Below are 14,724 nucleotides of genomic sequence, written 5' to 3'. Positions count from 1 at the left end.
TAATAGATCTGGCTTCATGTCCAAAAAGAGACCATCAATTATTTTCATTTTGGTTTTCCTGTCAATGTGACTGTAATTAGTCACCGATAGGATTGCGAAGAACACATTTTCAGAGCTTGGTCCCCCTGAGTTAAACAACGTCTGTGGATGGCTCACTGTGAATGAGCTGTCCCGGCACACATCCAGGCACGGACCACTTAACCTAGCTGTGGGGTCTGCGGAGGCCCGCACGTCCTGGTGGTCAAGGATGTGGTCACATGGTGAAGTGGATGCGAGAAGTCAGACCGAGCAGCTAGAATGGGATTCCAGTTATTTTAGGGCCAAGCAGTACTTGGTGTCTCCAGCAGGCAGCAACTGTTAGAAATAGCGGGCTCCCAGGCTGGCTATCAAACGTGGCGCTAGTGGTCAAGAATCTGCCTGCCAATGCAGGAGACGCAGGGGAGTCGAGCTGGATCCGTGGGTCAGGAAGATCCCCTGGAGAAGGAAATGGCAACCTACTCCAGTATTCTTGCCTGGGGAATCCCATGGACAGAGGAGCCTGGAGGGCTACAGTCCATGGGGTCGCACAGAGTCGGATATGACTGCGTGCACACAGCTCAGGCTGGCTGGCAGAAAGTTCTTTTCATTCTGAAAGGTGATAGTGGACGTGGACAAAGCCTCGGGGCTTAGGGCAGGTCAGAAAGGAGGGACCAGGAGAAAAGTACAATGAGCGCACCTGGGACACGGGTCAGGGCGAGCCCAGCAGTGATTCACTGCCGAGTCTCATTCCTTAGGAGAGGAGGGTGCAGGGATAAGGTGCCCCAGCGCTCCAGGCTCTGCCCTCCGGGAGCACTGACGCAGTGACTCTCACATCCCTGCCCGTTGCCCCTGCTCCTCTGGGCCTCAGCACCCCTTTCCCCATCTTCTCGGTCGCTCCCTGGAGCTCCAGGGCTGTGGGCGGGGACAGCCCTGCTGGCTGGTGTTTGACGGGAGGGGCCGTGCCACTGCCGTGTCCCAGGCCCCCCGTCCTGTGAGGGCGGGACCCCTCCCAGGCTCTAGAGCCTTCCGTGACTGCTCTTGGGTGCTCTGTGGTCTGGGGCGGGGAGGGTGGGGGCGGCGGCTCTCCCCGGCTCTTTGCCGCTTCTGTCATCTGCGGCACAGCACTGCCCGCACCTGGAATCTCAGCCGTCCTTCATGAAGACCGTCCTTCAGCTTTCAGCCTGGTCTCCACTCAGGGGTGAAAGTGGTTCCCTGGCTTGGGTGGGTGTGCGGGAGACCCTTGAACATATGTTCGTTTTCCTCTTTGCTCACCCCTTCTTGCTCAGAGGCCCTCTTCCTCTTGTAGATGAGATATGAAAGTGCTGGTACATCTCAGCACGTCTGGAAGGATGCCCACAGGGGCCACAGACCCGAGAGGATCTGTCTCTACAGAGTAGCCTGGGCTTGGCTGGGATGCTTTTATATAACACCATTGCTCTACCTCACGTGCCCAGCCAGGACCACCAGTGCAGCGGGAAAAAAAAAAAAAACCCTTCTAAATAGTTGAGATTTTTATGAAGAATAAGATGGACTGCTTTCAAGGGTGATTAAAAAAAAAAAATTTCATTGCGGCTAATTTTGAGTTGTGTTGTGGAAAAACAACCATTAAATTTGGAATATCGTAAGGTGTTTTACTCCCTTGGAGGAGGGCATGGCAACCCACTCCAGTATTCTTGCCTGGAGAATCCTATGGACAGAGAAGCCTGGCAGGCTATAGTCCATGGGGCCACAGAGAGTTGGACACTACTGAGCGACTCAGCACAGCACAGCAAGGTGTTTTACAAGACTAGATAGAAGAACTATAAAAGCACTGTAACCCACCAGGCTCTTCTGTCCATAGGATTTTCCACGCAGGAATGCTGGAGTGGGTTGCCATTTCCTTCTCCAGGGGATCTTCCCAACCCAGGGATTGAACTTGGATCTGTATTGCAGGTAGATTCTTTACCGACTGAGCCACCAGGGAAGGTTCTAGATAAAAGGACCATTGTGTTTTGTTTCCAAAAAGGATCACAGAAACATCCAATGAGTGTGGAAAATAGAGCAATCTTCTACTACTATTCTCTTCTGCTTCACGGAGACAGGTCCATGCATTTAGCTGAGGAAAAGGAAGTGACTTTTAACATAGTTGTAATTATTCTGACCATTCACATTTATAAAGTGTCTTCTTGTTTAAACTACTGCAGTGACCTACATTAGTGAAAAAGCAATCATCACAAGCAAAATAGTGCCAGGGAGGGGAAAGGGCATAAAGGCAAATCTGTTTTTCCCCGAGTGTGAGAAAGTTGTGGCAATGATTTGTGAGGGTGTCAGTGTCAGAGTCTGGACGAGACATTCCTTAGGTCATTCTACTGGTCTTTCGAGACTTTAAAGGCAGCAGTAGACAATGAAGAGGAAAGCTTTTGACATTTGTATTCTGCATTTCTGATGTGCCAGGGGTCTGATGATTGCTCCCCTGGCTTTGAGAGTTGAGTGGGTGACTTCACTGTGGTCATTGCCGGTGAGGGGTTAGAAAGGTTCACTCATGCTTCTGACTCTGCACCAGCCATGGTGCAGATATAAAGCCATGGCTTTATATGAGCACTGAGTTATGCAGTTAATTATGCAGCTTTCTTACCCAGCTTTAAGAGATGGTTGAATGATTATCAGGGAGTTTTTTCTCATGTAGTTGAGTCAAAAACTAATAAGGTTGAGTTGACCCATCTGCAATTTCCTGTAGATTTCATGGAGAATGAGGAAAGAATTACACTTTATAATTATGCTTTGTTCTTTTTTTTGTTAGAGGGTTTCTTTTCAGATTTATTGAGGTATAACTGACAAATTAAAATTCTACGATATTTAAAGTACACAACGTGATGATTTGACACACACATAATTTGTGAAAGAATTTCCCCCATTGAGTTAATTAACACATCTCTTACCCTTTACATATTTACTCTTTTTGTGAAAACACTGAACTTTTACTTTCTTTTGTGGTTCCTCAGTCACTAAGTCGTGTCCGACTCTTTGCAACCCCATGGACTGCAGCACACCAGGCTTCCCTGTCCTTCACCATCTCCTGGAGCTTGCTCAAACTCATGTGCATTGAGTCAGTGATGCCATCCCACCATCTCCTCCTCTGTGGTCCCCTTCTCCTCCTGCCTTCAATCTTTCCCAGCATCAGGGTCTTTTCTAGTGAGTTGGCTGTTTGCATCAGGTGGCCAAAGTTTTACTTTCTTAGCAGACTTCAATGATACAATAAAATGTTATCAGCTAGAGTCACCGTGTTACATATTAGATCCTCAGTTCAGTTCAGTTCAATTCAGTCGCTCAGTCGTGTCCGACTCTTTGCGACCACATGAATTGCAGCACGCCAGGCCTCCCTTTAACCATCAACTCCTGGAGTTCACTGAGACTCACGTCCATCGAGTCAGTGATGCCATCCAGCCATCTCATCCTCTGTCGTCCCCTTCTCCTCCTGCCCCCAATCCCTCCCAGCAGCAGAGTCTTTTCCAATGAGTCAACTCTTCGCATGAAGTGGCCAAAGTACTGGAGTTTCAGCTTTAGCATCATTCCTTCCAAAGAACACCCAGGGCTGATCTCCTTCATAATGGACTGGTTGGATCTCCTTGCAGTCCAAGGGATTCTCAAGAGTCTTCTCCAACACCACAGTTCAAAAGCATCAATTCTTTGGCACTCAGCTTTCTTCACAGTCCAACTCTCACATCCATACATGACCACTGGAAAAACCATAGCCTTGACTAGACGGATCTTTGTTGGCAAAGTAATGTCTCTGCTTTTCAATATGCTATCTAGGTTGGTCATAACTTTCCTTCCAAGGAGTAAGCGTCTTTTAATTTCATGGCTGCAGTCACCATCTGCAGTGATTTTGGAGCCCCCTAAAAATAAAGTCTGACACTGTTTCCATTGTTTCCCCATCTATTTGCCATGAAGTGATGGGACCAGATGCCATGATCTTAATTTTCTGAATGTTGAGTTTTAAGCCAACTTTTTCACTCTCCCCTTTCACTCTGACCTTAATAACTGAAAGTTTGTACCCTTTTATTAGACTCTCCCTATTTTGCCCACCCTCAGGCCTTGGCACTCACCATTCTGTTTTCTGTTTCTGTGAGATCACCTTTTTTTTTTTTTTTAAGATTCCACATGTAAGTGTTACCAGGGACTATTTGTCTTTCTCTGTCTGGGTTATTGCACTTAGCATAATGCCCTGCTGGTTTGCCTAGGTTGTGGCAAATGGCAGGATTTCCTTCTTTTTAAAGATTGAATAATATTCCATTGTGTGTAAATATATCATATTTCTTTGTCCATTCATCCACTGCTGGACACTTAGATTGTTTCCATATTGGCTACTGTGAGTAACACTGTAATCAAGATGAGAATACTGATATCTTTTCAAGATAGTGATTTCATTTCCTTTGGATATTTGCCTGGCAGTGGGATTGCTGGATCATATGGCAGTTCTAGTTTTAATTTTTTGAGGAATCTCCATGCTGTTTTCCATAGTGGTCGCATCAATTTACGTTCTCACTAACAGTGTATAAGTGTTCTCTTTCCTCCGAGTTCTTGCCAGCACTTGTTCCTTGTCTTTCTGATAATAGCCATTTAAAGAAGTGTGAGGTGATATCTCATTATGGTTTTGATTTGCATTTTGCTGATGATTAGCAGTGTTGAGCACTTTTTCATGTACCTGTTGGTCATTTATGTCTTTGGACAAATGTCTGTTCAGGTTCTCTGCCCCTTTTTAAACTGGGTTGTTTGGTTTTCTCTGCTATTGAGTTGTATGTGTTCTTTCTTTATTTTGGGTTGTAACCCCTTATCGAATTTGTGGTTTGCATGTATTTTTTTCCCATTCTACAGATTGCCTTTTCATTTTGTTGGTGACATCCTTGCTGTGAAGAAGCTTTTTAGTTTGATTTAGTCCCACTTGTTTATTTTTGTTTTTGTTGCCTTTGCTTCTAGTGCCAAATCCAAAAAAATAATTACCAAGGCTAATGTCAAGGATATTTTCCCCTAAGTCTTCTTATATGAGTTCTATGGTTTTTGTTGTTGTTGTTATATTCACTGGTTTGTTGTACTTTTTTAGATTCCACCCATAAGTGATATCATATAGTATTTGTTTTTTTCTGAAGACCTCCCTTTAACATCTCTTACATGTCTAGTGGTGATGAACTCCCTCAGATTTTGTTTCTAAAATTCTTTATCTCTGCCTCAATTTTGAAGAACATCTTTGCAGGGTAGAGTTTTCTTAGTTGGCAGTTTTTTTTTTTTTTCCCAACACTTTGAATATATCTTCCCACCCGCTTCTGGCCCACCAAGTTTAAAACTGTTTCATTGCTTGTGATGGTCCTGTAGGACCTGTGAATGCAAGCCTCATTGGCTATCAGAGCTGAGTAGTTTGGGGGCCTGTCCCTTAGGGAGCAACAGCAAAAGCTGGGGTGCCAGATGTGTGTGCAAACTCCTTCTGGACAGATGCTGGCAATCTCGTTTTATCAATGGAGTGAATTGAAGGCAGTAGGTAAGGGAAGTGCCCATCGGCTTCCATGGGCACCAGGGAGGATCTCATCTAGCCCTTGGATACTTGCTAAACTAGAAGCAGGGTCTCCAGGCATCAGCTTGTAAGTCTGGAGGCAGACCCTTTCTAGAGGAAGACTAGAGACAGGACTTTTTGCCTGCTTCCTCTGCACTGAGCCCCAGATGGTTAGCTGTACTGAGTGTTCATGCACTCTGTTAAGAAATGCTTCTCTGCTTGCTACAGTCCTGTGGGTCTCATGGATGCAAACCCTGTGGGGTTGCATTTTGAGGAAACCAGCCCTCAGGCGGAAGTCTTTAAACTTGGAGTGTGAGATGTGCAGTCTAACCCCTTTGCTCCTCAGGGAGAAGCTTGGGGTTGAGGATTTCCTCCTGAATGTATGATGCTGTGATAGGGGTGAGGAGAGTGTGTCTCAGCTTCTCTTGCTTGTTTCAGTGTGGCCTTTTTTTGGCCACACCAAAACTGAGATCCTGCAAGATCAGCTTGCAGGATCTCAGTTCCCTGATGAGGCCCTGAACCTGGGCCACAGCAGTGAAAGCCTGGAATCCTAACCACTAGGCCACCAGGGAACTCCCACTATGGCTGCTTTCATATTTGCCTGATGTGTAGGAGTCATTCAGCTGGTTTCAGGATTTCTCGAAGAGGGAGTTGCTCTGTGTGTGTCTACACATTCATTGCACCTGCAGAAGGAGGGAAGTTTAAGAGCCTCCCATGTTAGCATCTTGGTCACAAAAGAAAACAAACCAAAACAAAACACTTCCCCCCCCTCCCCCCCCCCACCCACATTGAGGAAAGAAGAGGGAAAAAAGAGAGAGAGAGAGAAAAGAATCATTCAAGGTGACCTGGGTTAGAAGACTCAGCCTTTAAGAACAAGGATCAACTGTTTCTTGGTTGTTTGCCTCGTAACCTTACATATTCAAGCTTTAAGGCTTAAGGATCCTACATCCATCCTTAAAGGAAGGATGTAGGATCATTTCTAATCCTGTAGACTAAGACTCTTCCACCAGGATCAACTCAAGACCTTATTACACATTACATTAAAGTTTTCTTTTACTCGTTGTGATATTGTCAGCAGAGAGCGCAGCCAACCTAACCAGGATCACTTGGGGGCATAGCACAGGAAGGAAGATGAATATAATTCATCTTTTTTCCTTTTGCTAGGTGCAGACGAATTAATTATAGTTCCCAGATAATGATTCCCTTTTGCTTAAAATAGTATCAAAATTTCCACCCAAGTCTTCTATGAATAGAAGCAATTTGACTTGACATTAGGACAGAGCTTTGGGGTCTGGAGATGACACAGACTTCCTCTGATTCTCTGGGAGGCATCGTCAGCTTGGGTTCTCAGTCTTTAGTTTTTTCCTCCATAAAATGGGAATGAAATGTGCTTCATTCATTTCAGGAGGTTTTAGGGGATTTCTTTGAAAACCATTTAATACGATGAGCAACTCAAATGGAAGGCACTGGATGTAAGAGAATTCTGGGCAAGAAATCCATTTAATATGAATGAGCTATTTACTGGGTTCTTTAGACAAGATACAGAATGATCTTTAGGCTCAGAATTGGAACCATCTGTAGGCCTGTCTTTTGGAAAAGAGCTATAATTCTACTGCTGGCAACTTACATGTAGAAGAGTGATTCTTGGCCCCACTCTGAGGTTTGAAAAATGTTTGAGTCTCACCTTGAAACACTAGAGGTGCAGATGGTAAAGAATCTGCTGGTAATGCAGGAGAGCTGGGTTTGATCCCTGGGTTAGGAAGATATCCTGGAGAAGGGAATGGCTACCCACTCCAGTATTCTTCTCTGGAGAATTCCATGGACAGAGGAGGCTGGCGGGCTACAGTCCATGGATTCCAAAGAATCGGATACGATTAAGTGACTCACTCATTCACTTGAAAGACTAATTTTACCTATAAGGACACTTATGCTCTTTAGGTTAATTCTTGTATTATTTTTGTAAGAAGAGGCTGGACATTTACCTCTAGGTGAAAACTCACTGCTTTGGTGTATAGTTTTCTCATAGAATAACCTACATCTTTATTTTTTTCCTGCAGGCAAAACTGTGTGGAGTTTTACCCAATATTCATAATCACATTGTGGATGGCTGGATGGTATTTCAACCAAGGTAAGTTTAAAAGACAACTCTGTTCTCATGATGCCTGTGGTCCTTACAGCCATTAAGTAGCAAATATTCACCTACACATCTACGGATCCTGGAAATTGTTTTAAGCAAAAGAAGCACTGTCTGTTTGCATCAAAGAGCAGTGTGCTACAGATAGGCTAACTTTGGCTTCATTCAATTTAATTCAGTGATTTTTTTTTTTTTTTTAATAAAAACTTGGAACAAACCAGATGTGGGGGACTCCAGAATGAAGATGACATGTGATTTTGGCTTCAAGTCTAATACTCTATAAATTCTAATTTATCTGCAGGAACAGAACACAGAATTAACAGTTCACCCTAGTTATTATTGGAGAAGGCAATGGCACCCCACTCCAGTAATCTTGCCTGGAAAATCCCATGGACAGAGGAGTCTGGTAGGCTGCAGTCCATGGGGTCCCTAGGAGTCGGACACGACTGAGGGACTTCACTTTGACTTTTCACTTTCATGCATTGGAGAAGGAAATGGCAACCCACTCCAGTGTTCTTGTCTGGAGAATCCCAAAGGCAGGGGAGCCTGGTGGGCTGCCGTCTGTGGGGTCGCACAGAGTCGGACACAACTGAAGCGATTTAGCAGTAGCTAAGCAGCTAGTTATTATAGCTAATATTTATTGAGTACTTACTTCATGCCAGGTACTTTTTTTTTAATTAATTGGCTACTCGGGGTCTCCGTTGTGGTGTGTGGGAGCTTCTCTCCACTTGTGGCACGTGGGCTTCTCTTGTTGCAGAGCACAGGCTCTTGAGTAGTCACAGGTTTGAGTAGTTGCGGCATGCAGGCTCAGAAGCCTTGATGTAATGTGGAATCTTAGTTCCCCAGGGATCAAACCCATGTCCCCTGCATGGAAGGCACATTTTTAACCACTGAACCACCAAGGAAGTTCCTGCCAAGCTTTGTTTTTTAGATGTCACACATATATTATCTCTTATGTAGCACTTATAGGATTAAAAACCTCTTATGAGGTAGGTTCCATAATTTCTGCTTTATAGGTGAGGAAACTGAAGTACAGAGTGGTTAAGTGTTTTGTCCACCTTAGCTTTCACCAGTATAGGAGAAAATTAGCTTTCAAGTTCAGAGCAGGGTTTATAGGTATTTGACCAACGACCCATGTGCTTTTTCTTAGGAGTTTCCAAGAATGTGGTCTACTGGATGTAGAAACTTTGTAAATATCCGTTTTCTATTTGAATGGGGGATCCTTGGGGAGCTGAGGGCTTTACTGAAACTCTGCCTAGCCCTTTCACAGGTCAGATTAGCACCAACTACCTTTTTGGAGAAATTCAATCTATTTTTTGTCTGATAACTCTCATGGCCTTATTTGCATTTGACATTTGATTGTTAAGATTTAAGTCAACCAAAATTCAACTGCTTTTCAAAGGCAAGGTAAAGTCGCTCAGTTGTGTCCGACTCTTTGCGACCTCGTGGACTGCAGCCCACCAGGCTCCTCCGTCCGTGGGATTCTTCAGGCAAGAATACTGGAATGGGTTGCCATTTCCTTCTCCAGGGGATCTTCCCGACCCAGGGATCAAACCCAGGTCTCCCGCATTGCAGGCAGACATTTTAACCTCTGAGCCACCAACCCTGTCACAATTTTTTTTTACTGTCGACTGAGAAATTTCAGATAAAATATCCTGCAGAGAAAGACTTAACTCTATTCCAATTCACCTTTTTTTTTTTTAAACCCCTGAAGGGCAAGAAGGGTCATTTCCTGTCAGGTGAGACCGCATTCACAACTAATGAGAAAAGAGCCTTTGGCGGTGGCACTCGGCCTGTGACATTTGACCCTTTGGATTTCACTGCCATGGGCTGAATGAGGCTGCCTGCTTGTCAGGGGAGGGTTTCTTGGGTATCTCGTTGTAATTTTCATTCTTTCTCATCCAGAGTTAAGTGGCCTATTACTGCCTTGACCAGTTCTCATTGACTTTGTGGGAGCGGTTGCTTAGAAAGGGAGTTTCAAGAACCACGGTGCGCTCAGGATCTCCCCTTCCTCACAGGCCAGGTGGCCCTGCCAGCGCTTCTCCTCCAGCTCTTTGCTGGACCCTGTCCTTCTCATCCTTCAGGGCCCAGCACAAACAGCACCCCTCAGAGGGGCCCTCCCTGACCCCTTCCTAAAGGTGAGCCCCCAGTTCCCCCTGGCCCACCCCCCTTTGTTTCCTTCACAGCATATTCCAGTCTGTACTTCTCTTCTCTTCAGCATATTCCAGTCTGTACTTCTCCCTTTGTCTTTGCTGATAAACCCATAAGGGCAGGGAGCTTATGTCTTTTTTACTGCAAACCTCAAACCTTACAATAAGGATACTTGGTACAGTATGTAGTAGAAACAAACAAAAAAAAGTTTGTGACCTAATAAAATTATGAATTTAATTTTATCCATCATACCAGAGTCCCACAAACAGACTTCTAGTGTTTTCAAGAGGGCTTTGGCAATTTGCATCTGTGACTTGCTGAGGAAAAGAGAGGGTCCCTAGTACAAGAAAGATACCAAGATTGTTTTTTATTGGACAAGATGGCGGAACATCACCCTGCATTCCACATTTCTTTTAGGTAAAATGTGTATTTGGTTAAACACACAAATCTCAAGGGTACCATTTAATGAGTTTTGACAAATGTGTAAATCTGTCTCACTCAGATTCCTATCAAGATGTGGAACGTGACTACCACTCAGAGAGTTTCCTCAGGTTCTTCCCCATCCCTTTCAGAGGCAAACAGTGCTCTGATGCTTTTCGTCATAGTTTAGTTTTGCCTATTTTAGAACTGTCCATAATTGGAATCATATAGTATGTACTCTTATATAATGCTTCATTCACTCAGCAAAACGTTTTTTGGATTCTCCATGCTGTTGCAAGTTGTCCATTTCTTTTCATCGACAGTGGGGTTCCATATTGTACGCTTATCACGGTTCGGCTATCCATTCTCCTGTGTATGGATTCCCAGCTGTTTCCAGTGTTTGGCTGTGATGAATAAAGCTGCACTGAATATTCTGAACAGGTCTTTTATGGATATGTGCTTTCATTTCTCTTGGGTAAATACACAGGAAAGGAAGGACTTGCTGGGTCAAAAAGTAATGTTTGGTGTTTTAAGAAACTACCAGATCTTTTCCCAGAGCGGCTGTACTGTTTTGCTTTCCTACCAATAATGTATGAGGATTCTAACATCCCCAACATTTTGTGCTGTCCGTCTTCTGAAACTTTTGCCACCCTGGTAGGTGTGCAGTGGTATCATCTCCTTATGGCTTTATTTTTAAATGAGAGGGAACATTTTTTTAAGTTTTTTTTTTTTTTTTTTTGGCTGCTCTGGGTCTTAGTTGCAGCATGCAGGATCTAGTTCTTGAGCAGGGATCGAACACTGGACCCTTGTATTGGGAGCATGGAATCTTAGCCGGTTACTGGATCACCAGAGAAGTCCCCTCATTGTGGTTTTAAATTGCAGTTTTGCTGATATCAAATGATGTTGAATAATGTTGAAACATTTTTCATGTGCTTATTGGTACACTTGCTTATATTGCTATGTGAATTTTCTATTCAAGTATTTTACCCATTAAAAAATGGTTTTTCTTTCATTATTGAATTGTCTGAGTTCTCTATACATTCCACACACAAGCCTTTGTCAGATACATGTTTCGTGAGTGTTGCCTCAGTTTTCACACCACATTTTGAGAGTCTGCCATCATGTTCTGTGTCTTTGCTTTTTTTTTTTTTTTCTCTCTAGTTTTTGCTACTTGTCTGGGTCTGGTGTACATCTATTCCCGTCATCAGTATTTCTGGGGATACGCAGAAGCTGCTAAAAAAAGGTAAGGAGCACCCAAGGATTGTGTATTTGGACAGAAGGTAGCAGGATGGTCTGTGTTAGCTTCCTGTTCCTGTAGTGTAGCACCGATGGCTGTGATGACAAAAATGACGCACGCTGCCGGCCCACGGCCAAGTCTCACCAGGCCTCCACACTTAGGTGTGAGGCAGAAAACTGAAAGGATAAAACTGTGCCCTAAGTGTGCACCCTTTGACCACTGCACTTTAAATCCTTGCAAACATTTTGCCCTATCTCCCAAAAGTTGCCAAGGAAATAATCCTGCCCAGCCTTGATGATTCTTTGAATGTTCAAAGGAGCTAGGCATCTTCTCTAATTTATTTGATGAATCAAAATGTTCAAGTGCAACAGCACACAAGTTCTGGGCAGTGTTCATAGGAGAGGTCTGCTCCAGGCTCCCCGGCTTCCTCCCTGTAACCCCATTTATTCATCACCTTTGTCTCTCTCATATCTGCCCACAGGGTCACTGGTTTCCGGCTGAGTCTGGGGGTTTTGGCCTTATTGACGGTCCTAGGTGCCGTGGGGATTTTGAACAGCTTTCTGGATGAATACCTGGACATCGATATTGCCAAGAAACTGAGGCACTTTTAACATTTCACCTTCCTTTGTGCAGATGCTTATAGGAGATGTTTCCACTCTCAAGGTTAGATGGTGCCACTTGTTCCATTAAAAGAAATAAAATTCTCTCTCTTTTTTGAAATGGCTTTATAGAAACATACCTTTTAGATTTCCTGAAATTTGCTCTGAGGGCAAGTGTCCTAACACCAGTGGATGTGTGCTGAGCCCTGGTTTTAGAAGCACATGCTGAAGTCACGGCTCCTCATGTGGGTAGAAAGCAACCTGACCTGTGTCTGGGGCTTTCCATCTACCACCTCCATCACTTGCCTCTAAGATTGCTTCTCTCGTGACGGGGAGTTCCAGACAGGTGCTGAAAAGGCTCTGAGCCCATTTCATTGGTTGCAGGAATGCCACAGATGGTGGAGGAAGTCAGCAAACACATAAAGTAGCCAGAGAAGAGAGTCATCAACTAATTGCACAAGACCCAGCTGGCTGTGAAAATGGACTTTACAACGTAAAAAGAAAAAAAATCTGTCATTTTCAAGAAACCACCCAGAGATGAGTGCCTGGGGAATACCTTGCCCCTGGATAGGGGAGAGAGAGGTCGTGGTCATGACTGGAGAGCCTAGGCTGGGTTCCAGTGCACACCCGCTGTCCTGCGGGCTGGGGGCCTGCTGCTGTTGGGCCCTGACGTACAGTCACGGTCTAGCCCAAGGCTGATGACCTTCACTTTCTTCATCTGGAAAATGGGCATGAGTCTTCAGGAACCTTAGGGAAATGGAATTGTGAGCATATATAACACTGTTTTAGTATCAGGAGAAGGACTCTCTGTAATTTTTCTAAAGAAAGTGACAGCCTGAATCTTCAAGCAGCTTTTTATTGGGACTTTTTTGGTGTGTGGGTACAAAGGCAGTTACAGAGACCATGAGTAATAGAGAAAAATAAAGGTATTAAAACACTAGTGTTTCCAGAATAGAAGGGGAGAAGACACGAGCACCTCTTGCATCCCAGAGGGCAGTGTGAATAGCCCAGAGCACGTTGAGAACCATCAGCCTGGGATCCCTAGCTCTCTGACTCTGGCTAAGGCAGCTTGCAGTGGAGGTCGTGTAGCAAAGACTTGAAGACACCAGAGCCAGTCAACGCTAATCCTGTTCCACCACTCGCTGGCTATCCTACCGCAGCCCTGGTAGCTCTCTGCCTCAGTTTTTTTCCTCGGGTATAATGGGATTGATATCTTACAATGCCGTGATTCTATGGTCTTTTTACTTTTTAGTATTCTGATCATTTATAGTGACTCGTATTGTGACATTTTAATTGTTTTGTGCATTGAAGACAATAAAGGAAGAGAGTGCAAAAATTTTTGACCTGAAAGCACAATTTCTGCAGACTCATATCCTTTGGAAGTGAGAAAAAACCCACAACTTTTCCACATCTTACTCTCCAGGCTTTGTAAACACTTTGAATTTTGCATTTAAATTGGAACTGTTTAAATATGTAAACTGAAAACATACACACACAGACACACACACACAGTTTGGTTAAACCACAAGTGTAGAAAATGAAGATGGGCCCACCAGCATATCAAAACTTTGTATCTCTACAGTATCTGAACTAGAACTTATTCCCTTTGTTCTAATTCTGTTGTCACCAAGGCAACCACTTGATGATTTTAATTCATATAAATTTGGCTACAGGGAGTAAATGTGCTGGCCAGAGAGATGTAAGTTTCTGAGATGTTTGACATACGTATTTTTTGTGTATTAGTAAGTTGACTGGTTTTATTTCCCTTTGTTTTGGCCATGTGGTGTATGTGGGATCTTAGTTCCCTAACCAGGGATCGAACCTGTGCCCTCTGCGTTGGAAGTGCAGAACCTTAACCACTGGACCGCCACGGAAGTCCCTGTTTTGTTTTGTTTTTTTGATTTTATTTTTAGCAATCAGATTCCTTGTCTCAAAAAGTCAATGTTATAAACAAAGGGAGAAGAAATTTTCTCTATTAATAGAGCCTTCAAAAGCATAAAACCCAACTGGTAATGTGGGGTCCTTGATCAAAGCCTAGTTAGGAAAAAAAAAAAGCTATGGGAGACATTTGGCACAATTTGAATAAGGAATAAGAATGCAGTATTAGGGAATTGTGTGTTCAGGGCAATAATGTTGTTGTGGCTAGGGAAGAAAATGCCCTAATTCTTTGGCGTTGTATGCTGGGAGGTTGTGGGGTGAAGTAACCAGCTGTGTATAGCTTTGAAATAGTTCCACAGAATATATATGTGAAGCATATATGGTGAGGCGTTAATAAGCTTCAAATTGAGTTGGTAAGTGTATAGCTCTTTATTGCATTATTCTATTTTTCTGACTGTTGGAAAAGGTTAATAACAGAAAAGTTAAAAAATCTGAAGCAAGGTTAAAAGCTAAAGGAAGGTTCTTTGTAGCTCTGTAGATTTTTTTTTTTATGTTGAGAGCTGTATGCTTGACTTGGGATCAGTGTTAGGAACAGAGCCATAGCATAAGTTGTAGCTCGGCAGCTGTCCTGGACATGGCTCAAGTGTGTGAGTGCTGTGGGCTAAGTCACTTCATTCATGTCTGATTCTGTGGGACCCTGTGGACTGTAGCCTGCCAGGCTCCTCTGTCCATGGGATTCTCCAGGGAATAATACCAGAGTGGG

At 43.9% G+C, this 14,724-nt stretch overlaps 1 protein-coding gene across 3 annotated transcripts in view; it reads left to right on the top strand.

The window, feature by feature from the left end:
* Positions 1 to 13,419, top strand: part of MGST2 (microsomal glutathione S-transferase 2) — a 37,714-nt gene extending 24,295 nt beyond the window's left edge. The window contains exons 3-6 of one of the 3 annotated variants that reach the window (XR_015144196.1): positions 7,600 to 7,670; positions 11,409 to 11,490; positions 11,966 to 12,147; positions 12,468 to 13,419. Coding sequence is in view for 1 of the 3 variants with exons in the window: in XM_086346637.1 (XP_086202763.1) it covers positions 7,600 to 7,670; positions 11,409 to 11,490; positions 11,966 to 12,095 (283 nt within the window). In the remaining 2 variants the exon portion in view is untranslated. Of the gene's footprint in view, positions 1 to 7,599; positions 7,671 to 9,581; positions 9,815 to 11,408; positions 11,491 to 11,965 lie in introns of all 3 variants that reach the window. The other 2 variants (XR_015144197.1, XM_086346637.1) reach the window with 2 other exon arrangements.
* Positions 13,420 to 14,724: the final 1,305 nt, after the last annotated feature.

This window comes from Bos grunniens, chromosome 17 (genome assembly GCF_055505025.1).
Source record: "Bos grunniens cultivar Pamir isolate PY7600 chromosome 17, Bosgru_T2T1.0, whole genome shotgun sequence".
Taxonomy (NCBI): Eukaryota; Metazoa; Chordata; class Mammalia; order Artiodactyla; family Bovidae; genus Bos; species Bos grunniens.
This window is presented reverse-complemented; position numbering and strand designations above follow the sequence as displayed.